Below are 27,702 nucleotides of genomic sequence, written 5' to 3'. Positions count from 1 at the left end.
GTGCATTACCATAATCCCAAGGGTAGCGGTGAACCCAATGAGAAGTCAGTCCATCCTAAACACAGATGAATGAGGAAGAGCCAAGGAAGTCTCTGAGGGTTATGGTGTTTTACAAAGGCTGGTTTTAGGTCTCCTGCCTGTTTAGTCAGTTTATAACTAAAATCATGTCAAGGCTGGGCACTTCTTTCTGGATTGTAGTGTTGCTCAATGCAGGTAACAATTTTCATTACAATGTTGTCTTGTTGCATACTTATGGATTACAAATGTGCATGTTCAATGGCATTGATGAAACTAATTGCAACCTGGAATGCATAATGCTTTTGTTCCATAAATCCTCACACATGTGATTTTAATAGAATTAGAAAGATATTTGGTTGTCTTGCTTCCATTATAGCAAGATAATTTAAGTAAATCGAAAGATTTTACCCAAAAATCATTCATCCAGTTCTAGTATGATTGTGAAAAATCATTCATGCAGTACACAATCTAAATAAATAATTAAATAAATAAAAATCTGAAGTTCACAGTTGAGACTTGAGAGTACTTAGTATACTTAATAGTATTCTTAACAGTAGACTTACTATCAACTTTGTGTCTATCAACTTTGATCTGTGATTTTATTGGACTAATATAAACTCAAAAATATTCATGTTTGCACATCCAAGTTCAGTCGTTTAAAATTAAGAGGATTAAGCTTGTTATGTTAATCTAATAAATCATGTAATAGTGATTTAGAACTTTCAGAACTTTTCAGGCAAACTGTAAAAGTTAGGTACTTCTATACACCAAAATAAGTTGTATAAACTAATTTAAATATTTATCCTTTATAAGTTTATTGTTAAATATATATATATATATATATATATATATATATATATATATATATATATATATATATATATATATATATATATATATTTATATATATATATATATATATATATATATATATATATATATAAATATATATATATATATTTATTGTAAATACATGAGGTTTAATATTTTAAGGTGCTATTTAATTATTTTTATTTTTTTAAGAACATACTACATACTATGAAATTATTTGTGATTTTTTTTAAAACATTTCACTCAAATTGATATGAGCAAAAACATAATATGCAATTGAAAAAAAAAGAAAAATCATTATTTATTCATCCTCATGTCATTCCAAACCAGTATGACTTCTTTCTTTAGTTGAACACGAATGATGATAGTTTGGAAGATGTCTTAATGTTTTTGTCCATCAAATTAAAGTCCAGTGTTACTTTGGACCTCTTTGACTTTCAATGCATGGACAAAAAGAGTTGCAGTTTTGTGTGTGTGTGTGTGTGTGTGTGTGTGCGCGTGTGTGTGTGTGCGTGTCCACAATTTTTGTTATGTAGATGAATGAAGGTCTTACAGGTTTGAAATGATATGAGGGTGAGTATAAATGGCAGAATAAACATTTTTTTGGTGAACCATCCCTTTAGCTAATGTTTGTCAGTGACACTGTATGACACTGACACTGTAAAAAGTCTTGAAACGCTTCTCTTCTCTGCCTCAGGAGTCTGCAGTGAGGAGAATATTAATGGTTGTGACATAAACCCATGCATGAACGGTGGCGTGTGTGAGAATCAGGATGGACAATACAAATGTCACTGTTCCCAAATGAGCTATAATGGACACCTCTATGGAGGGCCGTACTGCACGGTAATCCTGCTCGGCTGTGAACGTCACTGGTGCCAGAACGGTGCCACTTGCCAACCGTACCTGGACAAAGGACGGCATCGATACAGCTGCATCTGCCCTGAGGGTTTCACAGGAACGAAATGCCAGACGTCCACCGCCTTCTCCTTTGAAGAAACTGGATTCATGCAGGTCCAAACCAAACTCACTAATGCTTTCGACCCTTTGAATGTCACTCTGAGTTTCCGCACGTTTCAGGCAGCGGCCGCTCTGCTCCAGTGCCAAGTTGAAGATCAGAATCTTATGCTGGAGTTAGTGAATGGAAGAGTACGGCATACCTTGCAGCGAGTCCAGGACACTGAAAGCGTTTTTCTAGAGCTTCCACCGATGGTCTCCGATGGACATTGGCACACGGTCAAGGCCTCGCTGCACAACAACATGCTCGGACTGAGTCTTGCAGACCCGTCTTGCCTTGAGGACATGTGTCATATGGAAGTACAGATCGATCGAGCAGAGCCTGATCTGGGTTCAGGTCTGTCTGAGTATCCTGTGGTCCAGAATCTCTACATAGGTGGAAGAGGAGAGAACGAGACTGCTTCAGGCTTTTTGGGATGTATGAGGGATGTGTGGTTAGATTCACGCGTAGTGGTGCCCGGACTGGGACTGAGGAGTCCTGCTAATCAAATGAATGTGAAACAGGGCTGCAGTGACTGGGACCCCTGCAAGGAAAACCCATGCCAGAACAGAGGCAGATGTGTCAAGACTGGATGGAGGAGCTTTAGCTGCGAATGCCATCGGCCTTATGAGGGCGAGCACTGTTTAGATGGTAAGATCACGCTTACATTATACAACTTGGGTTAGTTTGCATATAGAATGAACCGAATTATGGATTTAGACCCTTAAAGGGATAGTAATTCTGCAATTCAAAACGGTATGGGTTTCTTTCCTCTGTTGAACACAAAATATATATTTTTTAAAGAATGTCATTAACTGATTTGCTGGTGGCCTTTAAGTCTCTTTAAGTCAAAGGTTTGAATGCCATTGCAATATTAAAGTGTCATCTGCAACCAAATTCAGGTGCCTTTAAAAGGGGGTTTGCCACAGAAGAACCATTTTTGGTTCCCCAAAGAACCTTTCAGTGAACAATTCTTAAACGCAAGTGTGAAGAACATTTTAAATTCTATAAAACCTTTTGTCCAATGGAAAGATTCCATGGATGTTAAAAGCTGTTCATGGAACCGCAGATGTTTTTTTAAGAGTGAAAAAATAGTGTTTCTTAGAAATATAACTTTGTTTTTTTGAGTCATTTTGCAATGGCTTTTTTGGTGTTGCAGTGATTTTTAGTGGATATGAAGATGTGTTAATATGAAACTACACATTAACTGAACTTGATCGACTAAGGTTTGACTATTTAAAAATGACCAAAGGCTTCTTTACATAGAAAAATATATCTATTGGATTATCATCTTAAACAACACACACTTCATGACATCTTGTGCTTGAGAAGAAAGTCCTTTTTTTTCTTTTACTATTTAAAGTAGCCTATTTCTGATTAAACCAAGATAGAATTTTAAATAATTTAGAATGAACATTCATCTTTTCTGGTCGCCATTATCTCTACAGCAACGTCATTGATAAAACTGCTTAGCAGAGAAGCTAAATTTAGTAACCCTTAGAGGGTTAAACTTAGTGCAGAGACATAAAATGAGATTAGAGTGCTAAAGAAAACACCCAGACATACACTTAGGCAAAAACAAACCGACTGCATATGGAGGGTTTAAACCAGTCACACCTGAACTGTGTTTTAAAGAAACGTGATATTAACATATTTAATCCAGGCTAACTTTATAAGACAGATCCTGTTAAGAAAGAAACATAGTGTCATGTAAAAAGTGTCATAGGGCAAAACAAATTCTGTTGGGAATGGGTGGACAACATCTATTTTCATAACTTCATATATTTTGTTGTTGTTGTTGTTGATAATACTATTCATAATATTCAAAATATTTCTAATGCATATTATGTTTTTATGTTTGTAGTATATGCATTTTTGGGTAACACTTTATAATAACTGCACACTATTAATCATTAATTAAGCATTAATAAACAGATCATTCATAATTTATAAAGCATTAATAGACAGTAATAAGATCAATTTATCATTTCTCAATGAAGTATAGCATTATTTACAAACCAGTTATTTAGGAGTTGCCAGTGATTCATAAGATCACAAGAAATGTAGTAAATTCAGGTAGTTATAAAGCATTTAGTAATGATCAGTTAACTATTTATGTGAGCTCATCTAAAGTGTGGACTAGTTATGCCTTGTAAAGCATTTATAAAGGATATTTAAAGGCTCAGTTATCTTCTAAACAAAAAACGGAAACAAACACAACACAGTGATACAGAACATAGAAATATTAACAGCCTTTAAATCTCATTTGTAAAAGCTTTACAAGGCATAAATAGTCCTCACTTTAGATGAGCTCACAAAAATAGTTAACTAACAACTACATATGTTTTATAACTACCTTAATTAACCCTGAATTACAGTAGAAATACATGTTAATAAACCATTTATTAACACTATAAGTAACTATTACTATATGTCTGAATAAAAAGATGTATGAATGCACATTTAAATAATTTATTAATCATTTACTTACAATTTCTAAGTGATCTTATGAACCACTGACAACTCCTTAATAACTGGTGTGTAAATAATGCTATACTTAATTTAGAAATGATAAATTGATCATTAATAAAGAATGAAAAAACAATTATTAAACACATTATAGATATGCTTTTAAATCAGTTATAAAGCATTTATATCTATATTTATAAACTGCTTATAAATGTTTATTAATGCTTTATAAATGATTAATTAACTGTTTCCTAATGCTTAACTAATGATTAATAGCATGCAGTTATCATAAAGTGTTACCCATTTTTGTTGATTTAATAAGAAATTGTTTAAAAAGCTAAAAAATAATCTCTAAAAGTAATTTTTGAATATCACTTATTGAGCATGTAAACACTACATCAATCGCAGAAACAATCTTCTTGGTCAAAAACCAATAAAATGTATATGTATGTTCTGCATTGTACCTTTCTCTTACGCTGCTGTCCACTCTGTTTTCTCAGAGTATGTGACTGCAAGGTTTGGAAGTGAAGATCTGGAGAGCTACGCTGTGTTCTCAGTAGAAGACAGTCCAGGTGACAGTAACACCGTGTCCATGTTCGTTCGCACGCGCCGCTCACAGGGATTGCTCCTGGTCCTCTCCAACACTACCAGTCAGTATCTGCGTGTCTGGTTAGAGGATGGAAAGGTCAAAGTTCAAATCAACAACTTTGAAAGCCTGCTAGGAACAGAAACAGTCAGTGACGGTCAATTTCATCTGATAACTGTGCTTGTGGAGGCAGAATCCCTGTCCCTGTTTATGTCTGCTAAGAGCCAAGGCCGCGTCCCCATCCGCGGTGTGCTGGTCCAGGCTGGAGATGCGGTGTATGTGGGGGGTTTACCGGGTCGCCGTGCATCGCTAGCCTTCGGCGGCTACTTTAAGGGCTGTATCCAAGACCTCCGTATAAACAGCAGACGCCTGCAGTTCTACCCCATCAGTGTCCCGGTGAGCTCGTACCGGCTCCAGAGCTCGATGAAAGTCACGCGTGGCTGTACTGGAGACGATTTCTGCACTGTAAGCATTTGCAGATCCATGATTATGGTACTGGTGTAAAATGTTGGTCAGTTTGGCTGTTACTCGGATCAAGAAATGCCCAACTGACATGAAAGTGCATCAGATATTCAAACGATTTCACAAAAGAAACAATTAACACTCTCTCAGTTAAACATTGCAATCACATTATCAGCAACAATATTTGTATGTTGGAATATTTCAAATCTATTATGAATGATCTGATTAATAATCAAATATTATAAATGATTAAATCAATTATTACAGTGTTCACAATTCTGGAATAATACTTTTTTTCCCCCCAATTTGTTAAACTTTCTAAATTAGTTTGAATATATTGTAAACTTAAAATATTTTGGAAATATTATAAATATTAATATATTATGAATGACTACATTATTCATAAAGTTCATAATTTTGAAATAATAACGCTTGACTTGAACCATATTTTTTTTTTCCAATTTACGAAAACTTTCAAAATATGATTAATATGTTTGAATATTTCGGATACTTCAAATATTTTGGAAAAATTATTTCATCATTCACAATGTAAATAATTTTGGAATAATAATGCTTGACTTGAACTATAATCTTTTTTTTCCAATTTGATAACATTTCTAAAAAAAGTTTATATGTTACCAATGTAAATCTGATACATTTTCATATATTGTGAATGATTATATATTTCACAATGTTCAGAATTCTGGAATAAAAATGCTTGTCCTCAGCCATACATTTAGACATAACTCCCTAAATATAATGAATCTGTATTTTACATTTTGCAAACATCATAAATTCTGAAAAATGTGATAAAGTTCCTTATAGTATGAATTATTTCATCATTCACAATCTTCATAATTCAGGGGTAATCCATACCCTCTCTCTGTTTGAAACAGATTCAGTAACACTTTAGTATAGGGTCCAATTAACACTAATAACTAGCTGCTTATTAGCATGTCTATTATTAACATATTGGCTGTTTATTAGTGCTTATAAAGTACATACAATGCATGACATCCATAATCCTACCCAATACCCTAAACTTAACAACTACCTTATAAACTATTAATAAGCAGCAAATAAGGAGTTAATTGAGGCAAAAGTCATAGTTAATGGTAAGTTAATACTGAGAATTGGACCCTAAAATAAAGTGTGACCACAGATTCCATGGGTCTGTGGACAGCAGTTTAAGAAGCACTGCTAAAGAACTAAATAATATTATGTGAAATTGAAGGACAGTAGATTAATTTTTAGTGTTTAAATTGAGAGTTTGTACTGTAATGAGTGATTGTGAGTATCTGTTGTAGAATAATCCCTGCTTGCATGGAGGTGTGTGTTACTCCTTGTGGGATGACTTCACGTGCAGCTGCCCACCCAATATAGCGGGACAGCGCTGTGAGGAGGTCAGGTGGTGTGAGCTGTCTCCATGTCCGTCCTCTGCCGTGTGTCAAGCCCACACTCAGGGCTTCGAATGTAAGTTGAATGTAAATTATTCTAATTAAAAGTGTTAAAGAAAAGGTTGATGATGTCTAAGTATTAATGCTATGGTACCTATCCTCAGTTCAGTTATATAACTGATAATTGTCATGTGTAGCTATTCTGGGGATTTATAAAAGCCTTGAAAGATTATCCTTTGTTGGATTTGCCACGCCATGTGTGCTTGTCCTTAATGACATAACCATATGTTGCAGGGAAGAAATGTAATATGGTGTTCAGGGGATACACTTTGGAAGTAAAACAAAAATAAGGGTCTGTTTATTCACGCTTTCTGAAACATGTATCGCCTGATACAGTTCATGTGAATAAACACGAATAGAGGAATTTGGAGTTTGGAGGTCTACTGTAATGATTCTCAAACTTTTTAACTCCAAGGTCTACAGAAAGGTGCAAATACTTGTCTGATTTATCTTATTTGCTGAATAAGGAGTAAGGATAAGGAATTTTTTTCAAATCACATTATTTAACCCAATAAATAGGCCCACTGAGTTCTTGGCTCATGTTTTTCCCTCCATGTGTTCCATGTCCCATGTTGATCGTCTCACTCCTGTGTCTAGTAATAATCTCTAGTATTTAAGTTCCAGGTCTACATCGTCCATATCTGTGATGGTCCTTGCTCTTATGCTGGATTACCCTTGTGTTTTAAGAAATTAAAAGATCGTTAATCATGCTCCTTGTCTCCTTGTTCCTCCCGCAGTGAAGTGTAACAGTTATAAGATTTTATTAAGTGACAGTTCTTTTCCAGATCTAAAATTCAAGATTTAGGTTTTCTCATATATTCAGTGTGAAAACTTGTTCTTATACTTGTTTGGCGTGTAAATGAAAATAGGAAATATCAGAATTTTTAGTTGTTTTAGCTCATTTAATCATCTTGAGACCGTCGCATTGTGGGCCTTGTCCTAAACTTCTCAATATGACCTGTATGCCAGACTAAATGTTTTTTACGATTTTTCACATCACATATAGTTTGCATGAAAGTGACAATGTAACTTTAAGATCTTTCTAGCCCCATGAACTGGAAAACAGGGACTGAAGTAAATTTGAGACCCAATTACTCAATTTTAACTAAAAAAACGAAATGCTTTAATAGTAAAGGATTTTATAGTTAACTAAACTACAACTTAAATCATTAAAAAACATTAAGTAAACAATAAAATAAATGTTAACTGATGAAGAGCTATGACGAAAAAGATTAAATGTATATATATTTATTGTTCTGTTTGTAAGTAGTATGCATGTGATGCACTGATGCATTTTTCCTGACCACTTTGCAGGTTTGGTCAATGTTAGCCTCCGCAGCGACAGCCACATAATCACATATCGTGGCAATGGAAAAATACAGCGATACCTCGGCAGCATTTCAATGCATTTCCGTACCAGGGAGCAGAATGCGACTCTACTGCATGCTGAGCGGGATTCTCAGTTCATTACCATTTCCATCCACGATGGACACGTGGTTTTAGAGCTGCAGGGAAAACAACAAACCTCCTATGTATATATCCACAGCCTGGATCTGGTGAATGATGGTCAGTGGCACAAAGCAGACTTCAGCATGGACAGCTCAGTCCTCCAGTCATCCAGATGGAGATTAGTTCTGGACGAGCACTGGGAGAAACCCTCGGTCTCATTTACAGTCTCAGAAAATCTGGATTTCCTCAGAGAAGATGTAGACATCATCTTAGGGGGCTTGGGACCTGATTCGGAGGGTAACTTCGCTGGCTGTGTCGGTTTGGTGGAGATCGGAGGCCTTGCATTGCCACATTACAGTGAAGTGGAGCTGAACCTGCCCAGACCCCAGGAAGAACAGTTTCTGAGGACTTCTGGTACTCCTTACTTCGGCTGCTGGGGATCTAATGTCTGTGAGCCTGACCCTTGCCAAAATGAAGGGCTTTGTGAAGATCTATTCGACTTTTTCAAATGCCATTGCCCATCTGATTGGGATGGCCAACGGTGTGAATTCACTGTAGATGATTGTGCATCAAACCCGTGTGTTCACGGAGCCTGCAGAGCGATCTCATCTGGATACGAGTGCTCGTGTGATGCAGGCTACACCGGCAGGCGCTGTGAAAAAGATGTAGATATATGTGCCCACCACAAGTGCAGTAATGGTGGAACATGCCTAAGAGGACTGAAACATTACTCATGTCTCTGTCCAAGAGGCACGACGGGTCCTTTCTGCAGGTGAATATGTTTCCTATGCTCACCACTGCAATGCAACTCGAGAGATGAAGTCTTCAGCAGTGTCTTGAAATGCTGACTTTCTTATAAGTGCATGAATGTAATGTTTCATTTCTGTTTCAGGGAGAGAGTTCCAGAGCTTCCATGGTATATCGACAGGTTTCCGTGAGTCTGACTTAAAATAAATATTCATTATCAAATTGGGGGCTAGAAGAAATTCAACCAGTAGTTTTTGCAGAATAAACACTGACATGGTGATTGCATCCCCATTTTACAGCAGTAAAATATTTGATTAGTTCTTTAAATGCAAAGCTTTTGCAAAGAAAAAAGTTCCTAAGAAATGGCTTTGCTCAAATGACCAACAAAGATCGGTCTTGTATCAGCCTGAAAGGGTTTATTCTGAGATAACAACTGGCTGGATGTACATTAACCCACTTATAAGATGACTAATTTCCACATAAGTAAATAATTAGACGCAAAATATTGATTCGAGTTGAATTATGCACGCAAAGCTTCTGTGAAGACAGCAGTTGTGAGCAAGCAGCAACTTCAAAGTAAACGGACATTTAAGGGAAACCAATTATTACACCACATAAATTATTTCACCACATAAATAATTAAGGCAATAAAATAATTAATTAAATCATGTAAACACTGGATGCAACAGTTGTCACCAACAGCTAAAGTCTGCCTACACTGGATCTGACAAAGATACCGTTGAAAATCATTTGAAATTAATGGCAATATGTCATAAATACAACGCAGCAGCAGTTTTCTGTCGGGGTTTTGTTGTGTCGCTCCGTTTTTATACTGTCTATGGTCGCACCACCTTAGAAGGTCGTGACCCACCAATCAGAATCAAGTATTCCAGAGAGTTGTGTAAAAACAGCAAAATTATGTATAATTACAAGCAACTAACCATAAACCAAACCCTTACCTTAGCCTTAACCCTATAGTAAGTTTATTAACTTGACTCTGTGCTCATTAGTGTAGTTACTTTGTAACATCGTCACCTTAGAGTTACTTTTTCAAAACTACTTTACTTTGTTTTTCCATTTATTGACTAACAATTCTCCTGTGCCCATATTGGGAGTAATCAGTAGTACAGAGGGGTTGTGTGCGCTGTGTGAACATGATGCAGTTCTAGACTAAATGTGAATGTGCATCAATTCATCCCACATGAAAAAAAGTATTCGTTTAGTATTCATCAAAATGAATTAAAACAGTGAAATGCAAACTCAGAATATATTGCGAACCTGCAATAATTAAATGTTAAATAACACAAATGTATCTAATCCCATTTTATTAACTAATGTCTTTTCTGCTGACCTTCGATGATCCAGTTCATCCATACTAATAAGCAAAAATGACTTTAGATAAACTAGCAATTGTGCTTCAATATTTTTTAGTTTTTTATTGCTGAAGAGTGTTGAACTGTCTTCTCCTGTACAGACATGAATTAACTTTTCCTTCAGCTTGAGGTTCATTCATTACACTTTTTGCATTTGCTATAAATAGAACATACTATGTTAAAAACAATCCTGCTCATATTTAAAAAGTAACAAAAAAGTAACACAAAAATAACTTAATGCATAACTTTTCATAAAAATTTACTAAGTAAACGTAATTAGTTACTTTTTTAGGGAGTAGCGCAATATTGTAATGCATTACTTTTAAAAGTAACTTTCCCCAACACTGTTTAGGGGACAATGTATTGTTCTTATAACCCTATCAATTAATATTTAAATGAACAGCTCTATTTACATGTTAGCAAGGGTCCCTCACGTGATCATAATTTCCTTTGCATCCACAAGTTTAATAATCCCTACTGTAAGACAATGTCTGATAATTAATAAAAATGTTCTATGAAGTATGAATGTGTGTAGTATGACTGTAATCCATGTTCAACACGTTGTCATTGTCGTGACTTTTGGCAACAGTTGCATCAGTTCACTGCCACTCACAACTCCAGTCCCGTGACCTCATGGGATAGTAAACACATGATCAGATATGCACTTCAGTATCTCAGTATAGGTCATCCAGGGACTTTTGGCCTGCTGTTTTATGAACACTGTGAATTTGGACATAATAGTCTTTTCACAAACTGTTTGCAAATAAAAACCTGTAATATATGCTTTTCTCTATTAGAATCTTTGTTGCTTATATAATTGTAGTATCTTACTTATTAACAAGAATATGTCTTTATAAAGTGTTCTCCTTTTATCACATTTTTCTCTAGATACCCTAAACTTCCTGTGTCTTTCTGTGGGAATGAGAGATGGAATTACAGTTGCTTCAATGGTGGGAATTGCTCTTCTGTAGAGAATAATTGTGACTGTCTGCCTGGATTCACTGGACAGTGGTAAGAGTATGAACCTTTACCACAGTGAATAGGTTGCAAATATTCAGAAATCATTCTAATATGCTGATTTGGTGCTGTTACAAGTGAGGGGTGTATGCTAAACGCAAGACAAAGTGCTAGAGGAGGATCTGGAACAAATGAGGAGTTTACTGGATAACGAAGGAGATTACAGACAATATACTATATTACATTAACTTCACAATCACAGCATAAACAATCACAAATATACATAGACAGCATTAACATAGAAAGATACAATCAAGGACGAGGGAGAACTGAACAGACCGGGTATTTAAATACACAGGAGGTAATGAGGGAACTGGAGACAGGTGGGGAATAATCAATTACCAAAACAAGAAAAGGAAGATGACCAAATAAGGAAACAAAAGTTCATTAACGTAACAGGTGCTCATGAAACATTTATGATTATCAATGTTGAAAACAGTAGTGCTTCATATTTTTGCAGAAGCTATGATTGTTTTGCAGGATTCTCTGATGAATAGAAAGCTCAAAAGAACAGCATTTATTTGAAATAGAAATTCTTTGTAACATTATAATTGTCTTAATTGTCGCTTCTGATCAATTAAAAAGATTTGAAGAGTATTTTATATGCACACACATATAAATAAATATACAAATACATACATATATATATATATATATATATATATATATATATATATATATATATATATATATATATATATATATATATATATATATATATATATATATATATATATATATATATATGAATAGCATAAAAATACCTAGCACACACATGTTGACGGTAATAGTCCATTTCACTTTAAGGACTATCTAATGTCTCATTCTGAATGGGTGCATTCAAAATTTGGCCTGAATGATCTTAGTGGTTCTGTTTAAGCCAGGAAACATTAGATATAGTAAAGCTATTATTATTGATAATACTTGAATAAACACGGAACAAGTCCTGCACTATTTGTACACAGACATGAATGACACTTTACAATGCAGCTTAACAAAGAGACGTGTGCTATTCGCAATCAGACTTCTCAGAAGGAGAAAACAAATCCCATGGACGAGTAAAGAAGGAGAGAGCTACAACCTTTTTTCAGAGAATGTAATCTAGTTTTTCGGCCTACTTTTTGGAATGTGTCATGAGATGGTCTTCTTTCCATCTGAATGACTGATTTTCTTCAACAGGTGCGAGCTGGAGCTGGATGAATGTGCATCTGACCCCTGCCTTAATGGAGGCTTCTGCCGCAACCTGATCAACAGGTTCCAGTGTGTGTGCGAGATGAGCTTTGCAGGTGACCACTGTCAGATCGACGTCAGTGACTTCTACGTCTATGTGTTCCTGCTCCTGTGGCAGAACATCTTCCAGCTGTTGTCATACCTGATCTTGCGTTTAGATGATGACCCAGAGGTTGAGTGGAACGCAGCCAATGATGACTAGGACCAGAAGCATGTGGGCTGAAGGATGCAAAATATTATGAAAGGTCATTATGGGAAGTCGCAATCCTTGGACAAAATGTAGTTAAGAAACATTCATTGAGAATACCAATATGTGATTTGTTGTCTGCTAGTAGAGCACTTTAAACAGCATATTCTGAATAATAATTTGGAGAAAATGAAACATTTTAGAATAATATTATAAAAACTATAAAAACTCAGATCTATACACATTGTAGCATCTGACAGTGAAAGGCTTTACATGTGCCTTCTTTTTCCTCATAAATATCTATTTTTGAAAATGTTCTCAGAACACGTGCACAACACTAGAACAAATGCGGTTAATCATAATATGTATAAAGCCCAATGTTATGAAATGCTGTCATATTCTGATGATAAGGAAAGCATGGATTTGCACATGATTAAATGCTTTTTTCTTTTCTTTTTTTCTGGATTCAATATTTAATCCTGGACTTTTAGACCACTGTGTAGTAGTTGAACTGGATTTCCGCAATAGTCAGGCAAATAGAGTCACTTCAGAAAAACAAGTTTGCATGTTATGTTTGCTTTGTATTGCTGGGTATTGATAAGCACCAGAAACAGCAAAATCTTTTATTTAGAAGTATAAAAGCAAGTGTTGAAATCTGACAAACTTTTACAAAAACGTTAGTCAAATCAAAGGCTTTTACTTTTCTGATTATATTAGTTGAAAATGCATTATTTCTTATTGTGAACTCGTTCAAAAAACCTGACTGGAGCGGGATGTTTTCATTCAGGCTCCATTCATGTTAGTTTTATCATCAAGGACGTGGTCAAAGTTTAAAAGCACCCCTGCTTCCCCTGCTTCTCGTTTACTTTGGCACCCAAAGTTGGTTCATTGGAGTCATTTACGTAACAGAAGCCACAATGTCTTTACATTGGCCATGTGGTCAAGACTAAAGTACGTCATATATATATATACAGCAAACCCGGTTACCTTCTGTCCACATATTCGCTTCAGGATTTTGGGTTATTACTGTTCAGCATGCAGCTCTGTGCTACGCTCACTGTTGTCGGGCTCCTGGTAATGGGGTCACGGGCGCAGGGGGTTATGCCCAGCGTTAGCTTCCCTCCCTGCGATTCCCCGGAGGCTGAAGCAGCTGCTCTGGTGGCACAGGATTTCCTCAATGCTCAACACACACACGGTTACAAATATGCCCTCAATCAAATTGAGGAAATCAAGATCGTCTCCATGGTAAGATAACGGATAATCATGAATAATGCTTGTGTGATGGTGTATACAAGTTGGTAACATTGGCTTAAAAAATTTAGATATGATATTGCATGATAATTTTGTCCACTGGAATGGACGAACCATAACATCCAGCTACACATGCACACTTTCTCTATAAACTAATGTTTTTATAGCTACACTACAATTCAAAAAGGTTTCTTTTACACCAAAATCATCACTTAGCACATTTTATCACTGGTATAAATGGGGCTTTTAAGATTCAGATGTCTTTCTGAAGCCACTTCAAGCGGATACGTATCATCTGGAGTTGGATTTTCTGGAAACTACGTGTCATGTCTTGGATCCAACGCCAGTGAGCCTTTGTCCAGTCAGAGAAAAAGTTAATACGGTGAGAGCCAACTTTATTTATGTGTACTTTCAGAAATGTTATATTGCAATGAATCAAGTATCTTTTTGGTTCTCTTCTAGGCAGTTGAGGCAGATTGTGATTTTGTACTTGCAAATACAACTCAAGGTCTGTCTGTTGTGGCATTCAAGTGTAAAACTGAGACGGGTAAGAGGACAAAAGAGCACTGTAAAACAAATGCACTTGTGATCTGATCACAGAGAGGAGATGTTTTTTGTTGTTGTGTCTAGAATCAAATGAATGCTTAGGCTGCCCTCAACTCGTTCGTTTAAATGACACCGATGGCCTCCAACTCATTGCATCCTCTTTAGATTATTTCAATAAAAATAATACTCTAAACACAAAGTTTGCACTCCTTGAAATTGGACGCATAACATCCCAGGTAATGAACATGGAGTACTAAAAATTATCTTTAGACGATAAAGCTCCCAATAGACATGTGGTGCTGTTTTCTGATTTTTTTTTCACAGATTGTCAGTGGTGGACGTCGGTACTTTGCAGAATATGCCATTATTGGGACAAACTGCACAAGTCAAGATGATGATATATGCATTCCTCAGAATCACAATGTTGCTGTAAGAAAATTGAAAAATCTTTGAGAGAGAGACTTTGGCTTTGTGTGTCAAAGTCAACATTAAAAGCAAATGCCTCTTTTTAATTTCTGAAAACACTTTCCTGGTTTATTGTGCATAAGACATTGTTGCTAAACCTTTGAGGTGACTTTACTTTTCAGATGATTTCACCAGGCCCTCTTCATTTTTAAACCCCACACGTCCCATTCTGCATGGCTGCTTTTTATGATCAAATCCCACACATAAAATCAAGTCTCGTCCTACATTTTTTCTGTTGAATATCCTCTTTTGTTTAGAAATAACATCAGATTACAGAAGCAAAATGGGTTGAACCGTCTTACATGTTGATGTCTAATCCATATCTGTGACTATTTTTAGATCCATGGCCTCTGTCTAGCTGAAGGTTCTGCCAAACTGAATGATGTTGACTGCAAAATCTTTGGCCCAGTAAATATCTCTTTATTATTTCACATTAACACAATGTGCACTTACAATGTAAAATCTGTTCATGTTGAGAATGCAATGCCTGGTTTTAATCAGTAACTGGATTTATATTAAATCAGAGACACAACCTGCAGTGTTAAGTTTGTTGTATTTTTTCTATTATTTTTACATTACATGACTGGCGCAGTTCATCCACCAAATAGACCAAATTTCCATTTGGTACCATTATTGGCATATAAATTACATCCATCACCTTGAAACCTTAAACTCAGATTAAGCTAAAGTTACACACACTATACAACTTTAATTATTCTTTTATTCATGACAGACCCAAGCTGTGGATCCAGCAAGCAACGCCACAGTGCAAGTCCAAAAACTTCTGCATGCACACACCTTTGGACCTCAGCAGAACCCTTCCATCCACAGCCTCAAACATCACAAGCTGACAGCAATCCATGACCCCTCGGCCAGCGGCCTGCTCTCGGCAGAATCCTCTGAATCAGCCGAATCAGTCGAGGTGGTGCCAAAGCTAGCTGCTGTTGTAAAGAGGGAGGTCCCTGCAACAGAAGGGCCAGCAGTAGATGCAGCAGCGTCAGAAAAAACACCTGTTCTTTTAAAGCCGGTTTTCCTCGCTCCAATTTGTCCAGGAAAAAATAAACATTTCTGACCTGGTAAAATTTCATGACCATATACGGATGACATTAACTAATCTTGTTCTGAGGTAGCCACCAAACTAGTAAGTGCAGTAGGTCACTTGTATAAACAAAACTGCCCTTTTTGTTAATCAATAAAGGCTGTGCCTGTTACTGTGGTGCTGTAATAAAATGTAACTGTTTATGAATCTGTGTTTAATACATTTTATAATAAGCAGCATTTTCACCTTTCAAATTATGAAAATAGTTTGAAATGTTCAATAACAAAAAAAGGTTTGTGCAGATTTTCATCGTAAGATCTCACTTATTATCTCCCATTAGGAATGATCACTTATTGATGTCATTCTGTCACAGGATGGGAGTCATATCTTTATCACACTCTTCACAGAAATGGCTTTGAGGAAAAAGTCTGTTCATGGACACTGTATATTTTAAATGGGCCTATACAACATTCATAAGTGAGACACAGATTTTCTTGTATTTTTTATAAATTTTGTGCATCATAGGTAATATTCCCATTCTAATACGGAGCCTATTCAAAATGTATTAATTCTGCTGAACTGTCATTTTACAATAAAAACATTGTCAGGTTGAAGGCAAACTGAGGTATGGGCACATAAATTTTTTTTTTTTAACTTTCTCCTCTAAGAAAGTGACCTAGGGTTTCTGGTAGAGATGACACCGAATACACAGACCATTGCTATCTGGTTTGCTGGAAAGTCAACTCTAACTCTGCTGGAAAGTGGCTCTACAGGAACAGGATTGCTGATATAAACATTCAAACCATCCTCAACCTCTTGTACACATTTCATATGCCTGATGAATAACACCAATTTAAAACAGTGTGACAACCAAAAAGAAAATCCAATAACAGTTTTTCCACTTAAACTCTTTTATTGCAAGTTAGCACCATTTCCAGCTCTCTCTGAATCCTTTTTAGATTGAACAGCAGGAACCCAGTGAGTCTCAAATAATCTTGGCCTCCTAACTGCTGGAATTTGAATGGATTCTCCATTTGGAGGGAAATGCAGCTCAGGGCTGATTACTGGCACAGAGTTGTGAAACTGCATCAAGGGCTGAAAATTCTGTTGTAGTGCAGGGGTCTTACCATGACTTTGCTCTGGTTGAGGAGACCAATTTGACGATTTGATTTGATTATTGGATAGCGGAGGCAATAGCATCTGGGTAAAAGAGTCTTTTGTGGGAAAATTAGACATGGAGGGCTTGGCATTCGAATTAGAAGCTTGATACCAGTAATTCATAAACACATTTTTGCCATGGGTTGGAGGCATTGTAGGTTTTGAAGAAATGTCATGTTGGACCATTTCCTCAAAAGAGGGAACATTATTTGGAGCAACTAACATTGGCTGCGTGTCATGGCCCCACGGGGAGAAATACCGCTTTATCTCAGGCTGGTTCACTGCTGGGTCTGGGCTTCGGTCTGAAAAATCAAGAGGTTCAGCAAATGTTCGGTTTTGTAAGAGTCTAGAATGCAGCTTAGAAGGTCCCAAAGGATGTATAACGGGAGCAACATTCGCAGGTTTCATTGTAGACTGCGGAGGAGGAGCAGTGGATTCCAACTTCCTAAAAATGTAGGGCGACATGGTTGGCTCGGTCAAATACTGTGAAGTAACAGGGGCATCGGTATCCTTAAAGAGGGGATTCTCCACCAAATATTGCATTGCTGTATAATCTGAAGCTGGTGGTACAGCTGTATGTTGAGAGGAAAGTTGGCCATGATTATAACCCATAGCCTGAATAAGGGAAAGAAGATTTGAACCAGGAGATTCATAAGGAGATGACAACATCTGGCCTTTGATTTTGGTCACACTTGAAATGTCAAGATTAGACATTTGAAAAGGATGACCAAAATGGTGATGGTTGTGGTGGTGGTAAACAATTGAAGGGGGTCTGGAACAGGAAGTTGGGCAGTGAAAAGAACATGCATGGGATGAACTAATTAGAGTTGATGGAGCCTTTATTGGGGTATGGGTGTGAACAACTTGAAGTTTGGGGAGTGAAAGGGTAGAATCAGTGCTTGGGCTTAAAGCTAATTGAAAGTTCATAGGAGGACACTTAACATCCGATTTGTATGGAAGCACAAAAGCTTTTGGTTTTAAAGCTTGTTCAGGCTCTTCTGAATACGTTGTTGAACTGGAAGTAACAGCCCCATAGGTCGAAATGGTTTTACTACGCAGAACTTTTGTAGGAACAGGTGGCATTTCGGAACGATGTGGCGGGAAGGGTTTGTACCACAGAGATTGGAGGAGCTGTGGTCCTGTTTTTCTTGTAGGGGCAGGTATAGGTGTTTTAGACTCTGGTTTTGGTGGAGAATGTGGTTCAGAGGGTCTTTGTATGATTTGGGAGTGATGAGACCGGTAGGGGACTTGAGGAAAGACTGCTGAGGAGGTAGACACAAATTCAGGTTTTCCAGGATATAAAGGATGCATCATATTGCTGGGAGGATACATAGGCACCCACTGCAAAGGAGGGACAGTGGGTGTGGTGAAAGTCAACTGATCTTGAGGATTACCTGTTGGTTTTAGTAGGGGAGTGATGGGGGCCATCAAAGGTTTTCTTGGATAATGTGACCCAGCTGCACTTTGATGACTGGTATCACGGGTAAGTCCCAAGCTGGGCTTAGGGTACCAAGGGTACCAAGTTTGAGGACGTTTTGTGTAAACCTGGGCTTGTGGCCTCTTGGTAATAGCAGTTGGAGGACCCACAATTTTGGGACCTGGAGGAAGAATCTTTGGTGGTATGTTTGGAGGAAAAAGGAGGAAAGGGTAACTAGGAGGAACAGGTTGGCCAGGGATGTAATGAGGGAAGGGAGGAGAAGCCAACTTCTGAACTGAACTTGTTGAACTTGTTGTTGGAGCCCGTTTTGGTGGAGTCATTTTAGTAGTTGTAGAAATTGTGGTGGGAGGGAGTGTTGTTGAAGTCAGAGCATGAGGTACAGAAATTAGTTCATTTTCATGTGCAAGATCAGGTGCACTTATAGGAAGACTTTGTGACAGTGCTGGGCAGGACAGATTAAACTCACTCTCTATTGCCATGCTGAGAGTGAACATCCCATCCTGTAAAGTAAGGCAAAAGGTTAGTGTATTACATTATGAGTGACAATGAAATTCAGGTAAAAATGTACATGTTTAATACCTTTGGCTCCATGCATGGCATATATGGGGCATGGATGACCACACCTTCTGGATGTGACACCAGGCTGTATCCACATCTAGCAGACACTTTCAGAAGAGGCTGCCATTCATTCATTCCTAGGTTTAAGCAGAATTAAGGAAATTTAGACCTGTAAAGCTCACATTAACCTATGTAAACAAGCATGGACCTTTGTTTTACCTTTGATCTTCAGGTTTTCGGAAACTCCTCTACTATTCAGCCTCACAATCATACCATTACTGAAGCAGGTGACCATTGGCTCACTTTCTGTCGAGGTCAGGGAGGAACAAGACATTTTCACAGGCAATCCCCACCAAAGTAAAGGAAGAACAAAAGTGTCTCTCTGAAAACAAAGGAGGGAAGTTAGAAGAGATCATACATGCTATACTCAAATTTACATCAAAATATAAACAAACCTCTTGTGATACGTAACATCCATTATATGGTATAGTGAAAACAAAGTCTCTCCATGTTCTCAAAAAAATATGACCACATTCCGAGGGCAACTGCACCAATGGAAGCGGTGGGAATCTTCCTACAGAAGAACAAAAATATATATTTTTTTTAATGAAAATAAAGTAATGTTGTTGTTTTTTAATCAGGTCAATGGAGAAGCAAACCTCGATCAATAAGAAAGTTGGACCCAAAAGGAGCCTCTCGTCCATGAACTGTCAATTTCATCAAATCTCCAACACAATCCACCTTGGGTTTCATTCCAAGTAGCCTTTCCACTGATGGAGTATACAGGGTGTTTAGACCATAAACCTGTTCCCCAAGATGTTGCAGCTTCATCCAGCCTATTGAAAGAAGATGCAGAAAAGGTGAACAGAAAGACAACTCCAAATTGGAATAGTTAACATGCTATTAAAAACAATCTCTTTGCAAGGATCAAAGACATCTTGAGCAACTGCTACAAGTATCCATCTATTCATTCAGAAACGACCTAATATTTGAACATTATAAATTCAATTTAAATGCATGCATTTAGTAGACCCTTTATCCAAAGAGATTTGCAGTGCTTTCAGGCTAACATTTTTTATTCTATAATTTAGTCACTTAAATCAATACAAATTAATTAAGCAAATCACAGGGACATTTTTACCTGAATCCTCCGATTGGTTTGTGTTCTCATCGGGTTGATTGTTAGAATTGAAGTCCGAAGAAAACCGGACACTACCACCACCATGTGATTTTGAAGATTGGTCTTGCCAAATGAGAAGACGCCCAACCTGTGCTGCAGATTTCGGCTTCTGGTCCCCTCGATCAAATGACTCTATTGTTCGTGCATTCTTATTAAAATATCCCGCTGAATCAAACCGTTTTCCCTCATGAAATACCGCAAAACCACTAACTGTAATAAAGCTAAGCCGAATGAATATACAACACGTCAGGATTGGTTTCGCTTTAAACGCCATTCGACAAGGCCGTTTTGCACACGCACCACACCACTGTAGTGTCGCGAAACCCGGGGCCAGCTCGAGCAGCTGAAATATACAAGATCTTACGTCTACAATTAGGGCACGTCTGGCAAATCAGAGGCACCTGTTAAAAAGCCTAGTGAGGGGAAAGAAGGGTTGTGCATGAGTATGTGAGCTTATCCACCTATTTGTGTGTGTGTGTGTGTGACTTAACTAACGTTACTGGTCAAGTTTTGGACAGTAAGAATTTTTTTTCAGAAACAGTTTTTTCTTTCTTTCTTTTTTTTTTTTTTTTTACAAATTATTATTTTTTAGAAAGATTTTGTAACATTATACACTACTGTTCAAAAGTTTAGAGTCAGTAAGAATTTTCTTTTCCTTCCCCCCAGTACTTTTATCCTTCAAGGATGCATTAATTTGATCAAAAGCAGGGGCGTGCACAGATCTCCGGAGGAGCAAGGGAGACAATAATAATTCTTCAGCAGCAAATCAACTTATTAGAATGATTTCTGAAAGATCATGTGACACTAAAGACTGGAGTAACGATGCTGAAAATACAGCTTTGCACAGGAATACATTCCAGTTTAAAATCTATTCAAATCGAAAATGGTTATTTTAATAACAATATTGCACTTTTTGATACAACACAACTTCAGAAACAATGTCTTTTACAGCTCTAAATACTGTGCGTGCAAGTATAGCTCATATTATGTATGTATGCCTACGTTTGCTGGTTTCAAAACTAAATGACATCCTCAAGTGTCAAATTATATGTTGTGGCGTATAAAACATAAACTCTTTACATCAGATAGGCTAATTTTACCGGCAATAGGATTAAACCGAGTCATCTGAGGTTGTGTGATTATAGCGACCCCTTCAGTCTCACACGTCATTGACAATAATTAATATAAACTTGTAATCTAAACTTAATTTTCTACAAACTGATGTGTAGACGCTTGAAGTCAGACAAGTGAACAAAATCAGTTTTCTGGTTGGAATAGGTTTATTTGATCCGTCTGTAAACAAGGTGGTTAAATCATGGCATTTTTTTTCTTTCCTTGCACTTTAATTGAGTTGAATATCAGCTGGTCTAATGTAAGAAGGGAGAGAATTAGACAATTTTATCTTTTCTTTAATCTGTACATTTTTTCCACATGCCCTGGAGGTTGAACTGATGCCAAATAGCCCAAAGGTGCCACTGAAGAATCGACTCCTCTCAAGGGCAGCAGTTAAAATCCATCTCACAGTAGCAACAGATCAGATCTACATTATGGCACAGGATACACAGCTTTATTTAACAAGTTTCCACAATACACTGACTTCAACTAGTGATCTTTTTCCAACTAATACCACCATATCCCAGAAAAAAAAAGTTAGTGTACACAGTTTACTTCAGCATCTTTTTTTTTTTTTTTTTCTATTTAATGAAGCATTTGTACCGTGCTATGACAGTTTGATACATCGCAATTAAGTAGTTTACAAGGCAATGACTTCCAAATGGTTTCATTCTTGAAAATAACGGATTAAAAGTCAAAAATGTTTAAGGTGACACGTTTACAATAAGACTGCCATTTCATCTATTCAAGACATTCATGAGAGGAATTTTCAGGTAGATATACATTTGATTTTTAATTTCAAACTGTTAAGCCAGTAATAGTGTTTAATACAAATGAGCTTGGTGTTACATTGTGTATCTGAAGTGTGGAAAATTTAGTGTTATAAAGTCGGCAACAGATGAAGCTAGCAGTCATCCTTCACAATAGTTTGGAGCAATTCTGTTAATCCCACTGGATGCAACAAAAAAATTGGTCCTATTAGAGAACCCAAAGTGAAATGGACAGAACCAGAGGTACATTGGGATGGCAGCACTTTGTCTTAAAAAAAAAAAAAAAAAGGACAAAAAGAAAAACATTTTACAGGAGCTGGCAAACAACAATTATAAGTGCCCGAGCTATTGTAGTGATGGAATGTCCATACAGAGTCCGGGATGCAAAGGCTCTTGAGAAACAACTTAACCCAAACCTTGTAAATGCTGATCTGCCACCACACTCTACATATTCCAACATTAGACAAATGACTTACAAGACCACATCCAAATACAACAGCAAAAGCATTTGATTTAAGGTTTTCAAACTAAAGAAGGTCGAGGGCATATAATAGTAGCTGGGGCAAAAGTGGTGCAGTTCACAAGGGCAGGGGCAGATGTGTTTACTAAATGAATTCAGGATCAAACCAAGAAAAGAATAGAAAAACAATAACAATAAGAAAAAAGAAAAGTGTTACGTGACTGGTTAACTTCATTCTCAAAGCTGAGACAAGGTGGTGTGGTTAGCTACTGGAAAACGTGATATTGATCTAAAAGATATGCATGCACTTGTTCCACCCTGGACATGCTGTATACAAGGAAGACCATGAGAGCTCAGCAAGGGCTCAAAGCACTCGAGAGGCGTCAATCTATCTAAGCTGGTTCATTAGCAGTGCCTAAGAAAAAAAAAAAGGACAATGTAGTGCCTTAACTTGTGAATTTACACAATTTGGGTAATCCAATTCTTTTTTTTAAAAACCTTCATTTTTACACCTATGGTATGTACAGTAGTGTTTGTGATTGAACCTTCATAAAACCAACATGCTTGATTTAGTGTGGCACACAAAAGATCAACTAAAGGACATGGAGCATTAAACAAAAGGAGAACTTCATTTTAAAAAAATGGACAGATAGATTTGGAGAAAGACAATGATGGATGCATCTACTAACTGTTTCTGGTAGTGCTGTCAAGTTGACAAAAAGGGGGCGAGGATGAGGGTGAGTGGGTGGGAAGTGTGGAGCGGTGTATTAAAGTGAGCTGCTGTGTGGATGGATGGGAAGGGGCTGCTTTAGTATCCAACTTTCCTCAGGTACTCAGCCATGCTAAATGCTTTCTTGTTGAGCGATCCTCCGTGGGTACCTTCCTTTCCCATGACTATAACCAACACTGGAGTACATAAGGAAAGAAAAAAGATGACAAATGAACAAAACTGAGAAAAAAAAAAAAAAAAAAAAAAAAAGTCTTTCCCCCCGATGACACGGGGACATTATAGGATATTATCACCATTCTTTCCTTGATTGCTATTAAATTTTTCCAAGACATTAACTGCTTGAAGGAGAAAGCTTAACAGCAAACTTCTTTCTGTCCCTCAAGTGAAACTAAACAAGCTTAATTACATTAGAACCCTGAATCCCTCAAGTATTTTGCCATTGAGTATGCCTTCTTATTCAATCCGCCTCCATGGACCCCTTCTTTGCCCATTACAAGAACCAAGACTGAAAGAGAAGAAATAGAGAAGGGGAAAGTTGAGAAGTGCCGTGGTTAGGGGAAAAAAAGGGAACAATCATGAAACAGAGGAGAAAGAGAATCACAATTGCAATCAGAAGTGTTTGCATGCACATGCGCTTCACCATTAAAAGCAACCAAGTAGAGGAAAGTTAATCAGAGATTTTGACAAGGAAGTCTGAAGTTGGCCGCTTGAGCTTTGTAGAGATATTATAGTGTACAGGAAAGAGGAAATAGGAAGAGGAATTTGACGCTGCCACATTCCTAAGGACCTTGACTGCCCCACACACACACACCCTAAATCTCTTAGAAACATTTAGCTTTCATAGGAACACACTGATGCGGTGTTGTGTACTGAACGCGTGTTAAACACGCTGGGTGTAATACAAGCAACCCATCTTTGTTTATTCAGTCAGATCTGTAAAACCAAAAGGGATTGTATATCAAATAATCAGTGTCCACTTGACTAGCGCCCTGATGATTTATCAAACTTAGATAATAGGGTGTGGAGGGGTGTTTACCGCACAACCAGAAGATTGATAGCTCAGGGCCGGATTCATTAAACAGTGATAGGGAGAAGGAAAATCTCACACCCGGTTTAAGAAACCTGTTAGATCAAGAAAAGCTTGTACATGCACAGCGCTGAAATCCAGCGCTTGGGTGTTTTTCAGAAAGGATGAGTGGGGGACAGAAGATTACACTGGCTTAAAACTATACCTTCCTTATATTCAAAAAGAGGACCACAAAGGCAGACTGTATGAGTGGGCACGTCTCAGCACTAAGGCTCATTTTCCTAAATTAGTTATGAAAAATCGTAAGGAATTAGACATTTCCCAGGCTAATCTATACTAATACCTGTTCTGAGCAGACATAGATAACTGATCAAATGCTTATTTGTGTGCTAAAATAAACACATCACTCGTATAGTTTACCTTTGCCAGCTCTGCCTATGGAAACATTGTATGTCGGCTCTCCATTGTGACTCTTTGTCCTGATGTCCATCGTCCAGTCCCCTTCCAACGGAAGGCTGTCTCTGATCACAGAGCACTTCTTTTTCCCTAGAGTCAGCCCACTGGTGAAGAAGCCCTCTCGGTCTTTGCCAACAATGATATCGATTTCATCAGGCTGAAAAATTAAGCATTAAAAAAAAAGACACTTGTTTGAATAGTCAGATCATTAAAGGGTTAGTTCACCCAAAAATGAAAATCATGTAATTAATGACTCATGTCATTATCTCATGTCGTTCCAAACCCGTAAGATTGTCTTCTCTTCCGGGTCTGTTGTGAGCACGTTCACAACACTGCAGTGGCGCTGCTGATGTGTTATCTTTGTTATTGGGCGCACCAGAAAACACGTAAGCAGCGTCGTACATCAGCGGTCACACTCACAACAGACCCGGAAGAGAAGACAATGCTGAATAAAGTTGTACTTTTTGGACCAAAATGTATTTTCGATGCTTCAACATATTCTAAGTGACCCTCTGATGTCACATGGACTACTTTGATGATGTTTTTCTTACCTTTCTGGACATGGACAGTAGACCGTACACACAGCTTCAATGGAGGGACTGAGAGCTCTCGGACTAAATCTAAAATATCTTAAAATTTGTTCAGAAGATAAACGGAGGTCTTACGGGTTTGGAACGACAAATGATAATTTTCATTTTAGGGTGAACTAACCCTTTAAGTAAGGTTTAGTATCATGCAGGTCACACAAGCTGTAGATACTTTTGTAGAAAACCTGAATTGATTATTTGCATGCATCAGCATGCCATGAGTGCAAGCAATCTAACCCATTCAAAATAGCAATTTAGGTTGAGCTACCTTTTTTTTTGGGGGGGGGGGGGTTATTTTTTACAGCTCAATGATAACAGCACAGTTCAGGCTCGAGGTGCTCTAACACTAACAGTGAGCGCCATCTTTGTGTTCCTGTCGGGAAAACTTGAAGCACAGGACTGAACTTCCTCCTCTCACGTCCTAAGACTGCAGTTCATCTAAAGACTGATCAGACCGAGAAAGATCTCTGATAGTATCAACGATCTAGCGAGGAGATCTGTGCATCTGAAGGACTTATGACATAAACACAATGCACTCCGCGCTAGATATGGTGGGAATCGATATTGCTGAATAATGCAAGAGAAAATGTGTGATTTAATCAGAGTCAGACCGGTTTGCATCCAATGAAAGTCGTCGAAATCTAAAGTGAACTTGCTGTGTGGACTCGGCTATACAGCGGTTGCACGTTAACTAGGGTCATTAGATAATCATAATGTGTTTTATTGTGATATGAGTAATGAAATGTAGAGGCCGTGGCCACAGCCCTGTGCTTTCATCCGGGCCTCGATCCATTCAGGAGAAACACTTCAGTTAACTCCGACCTCTCGCTTTTTTTTGTCGGAGTTACAGTGAGGTTTGGTTGTACCGTTGCAGCTTTGTTAATTATAAACACAATAACTAGTGTTGATTTTATTGAGATAAACGCTTAATCGGTTTGCTCGCGCTGGGCACGAGACCGGCTCCCCGTGCACGCGTGCTAAAGATGACTAGCTTGCTAACACCCGAATCCCTCCGCTTGCCCTACAACACAAATCACACCCCGAATTCAATGAAAACGAAGCGTTAACCACACAACGGGTGCTAATCTAGCATAATCTTACCGTTATACCGCTAAAAGTACCACCCTCTGACGATGCCCAAACGTATTTGGCGTCCGTGTAGCCAACAATGGCGGCATCCTGGCAGCTGCCATCCGCCATCAGATTATCCACGTAGCTTTGCCAAGACATTTTTTCTGTGATTTGAAAGGATGTATAGGACGAACTGCACCCACTGGAGTGGATATAACGCTACAAGTGCTAAAAGTTGCGCGGATGGAGGGTTTTGGCGTCTCCTGTGCTGTCTGGCTCGTGTGAAATCCCAGCTCGGGCAGGAAAGAAAGCCGACCGACTCAGACAGCGCTGGGTGTAGTCCCGCGCTATATCCCTCCGCGCAGACGACTCACCGCCGCCACTGCGACGCTGGATGAAAATAGACCCTCTGATATGAAAACGTCAGCTCAGTCTCATTATCAAGATGTAATTGCTTTCAAACATCGCGTAGTTTTTAAAAGAGCGCCCTACCCACATACACTGGAGAAAAATGATAAAAATGGTCTCAATTTCCAAAAAAAAAACTGAATTTCAACACAGTGATGGAATATTGCATATATAATATTGTATATATTAACAATGTTATTATAAACGCATATAATCCAAACTAAGAGTAATAAAAGTTTTTGGCTGAATTGCATGTTTTGATTTGCAGATCTGAGACCTATTACTGTGTCGTTTGACCATGCATGCTCACAGATACGTGACAATAGTGTCATTTTGAAGAAAAACTTGGATATCAAATTCAGACCTTAAAATCTTTTCTCATATAACAAAAATGCAAAAGTGATTGGGTTTTAATGAAAGCTGAGGTTCTGAGCTTTTAAAAGATACCATATATATCTATTTTTATGCTCCACCACTTATAGATTTTTTAACATAATTATGATGAAGCAATATTTGACCCACAGGTAGGTCCAACTGAGGCCACAGAGCTGAAGTGTTTGTTTTTCATCATGACTCATGAATTAGTTAGTTTTTGTATTATTTTTCAATATGATGAGTTCCGTTA

At 37.6% G+C, this 27,702-nt stretch overlaps 4 protein-coding genes across 6 annotated transcripts; 2 read left to right on the top strand and 2 right to left on the bottom strand.

Annotated features, from left to right (window-relative positions):
* The first annotated feature begins 38 nt into the window (after positions 1-38).
* On the top strand, positions 39-13,379 carry LOC128025249 (protein crumbs homolog 1-like). 2 transcript variants are annotated; one of them, XM_052611431.1, is made up of 9 exons: positions 39-213; positions 1,547-2,494; positions 4,813-5,363; positions 6,668-6,833; positions 8,132-9,038; positions 9,159-9,200; positions 11,275-11,397; positions 12,583-12,689; positions 12,792-13,379. In XM_052611431.1, exons 1-9 carry the CDS (start codon positions 165-167, stop codon positions 12,833-12,835), a joined length of 2,937 nt encoding a protein of 978 aa, XP_052467391.1. In that variant the 5' UTR covers positions 39-164; the 3' UTR covers positions 12,836-13,379. The 2 variants fall into 2 exon arrangements, with proteins under 2 accessions (XP_052467391.1, XP_052467384.1); XM_052611424.1 differs by having other exon boundaries at positions 41-213; positions 12,583-13,379.
* A 401-nt stretch (positions 13,380-13,780) lies between these two features.
* LOC128025258 (alpha-2-HS-glycoprotein) lies at positions 13,781-16,745 on the top strand. The gene is made up of 7 exons (XM_052611446.1): positions 13,781-14,065; positions 14,343-14,453; positions 14,534-14,618; positions 14,702-14,853; positions 14,942-15,046; positions 15,422-15,490; positions 15,816-16,745. Exons 1-7 carry the CDS (start codon positions 13,856-13,858, stop codon positions 16,152-16,154), a joined length of 1,071 nt encoding a protein of 356 aa, XP_052467406.1. The 5' UTR covers positions 13,781-13,855; the 3' UTR covers positions 16,155-16,745.
* Positions 16,746-17,014: 269 nt separating this feature from the next.
* On the bottom strand, positions 17,015-21,020 carry LOC128025248 (uncharacterized). The gene is made up of 6 exons (XM_052611409.1): positions 20,417-21,020; positions 19,935-20,111; positions 19,731-19,849; positions 19,495-19,657; positions 19,297-19,412; positions 17,015-19,217 (listed from the first exon to the last, which is right to left on the bottom strand). Exons 1-6 carry the CDS (start codon positions 20,727-20,729, stop codon positions 17,034-17,036), a joined length of 3,072 nt encoding a protein of 1,023 aa, XP_052467369.1. The 5' UTR covers positions 20,730-21,020; the 3' UTR covers positions 17,015-17,033.
* Positions 21,021-21,716: 696 nt separating this feature from the next.
* On the bottom strand, positions 21,717-27,058 carry LOC128025264 (profilin-2-like). 2 transcript variants are annotated; one of them, XM_052611466.1, is made up of 3 exons: positions 26,700-27,058; positions 24,976-25,168; positions 21,717-23,704 (listed from the first exon to the last, which is right to left on the bottom strand). In XM_052611466.1, the coding sequence occupies exons 1-3, from the start codon at positions 26,826-26,828 to the stop codon at positions 23,607-23,609; spliced, it is 420 nt and encodes a 139-aa protein (XP_052467426.1). In that variant the 5' UTR covers positions 26,829-27,058; the 3' UTR covers positions 21,717-23,606. The 2 variants fall into 2 exon arrangements, with proteins under 2 accessions (XP_052467426.1, XP_052467418.1); XM_052611458.1 differs by lacking the exon at positions 21,717-23,704 and adding an exon at positions 23,745-24,033.
* Between the last annotated feature and the right edge of the window lie 644 nt (positions 27,059-27,702).

Source organism: Carassius gibelio, chromosome A2 (genome assembly GCF_023724105.1).
Source record: "Carassius gibelio isolate Cgi1373 ecotype wild population from Czech Republic chromosome A2, carGib1.2-hapl.c, whole genome shotgun sequence".
Taxonomy (NCBI): Eukaryota; Metazoa; Chordata; class Actinopteri; order Cypriniformes; family Cyprinidae; genus Carassius; species Carassius gibelio.
This window is presented reverse-complemented; position numbering and strand designations above follow the sequence as displayed.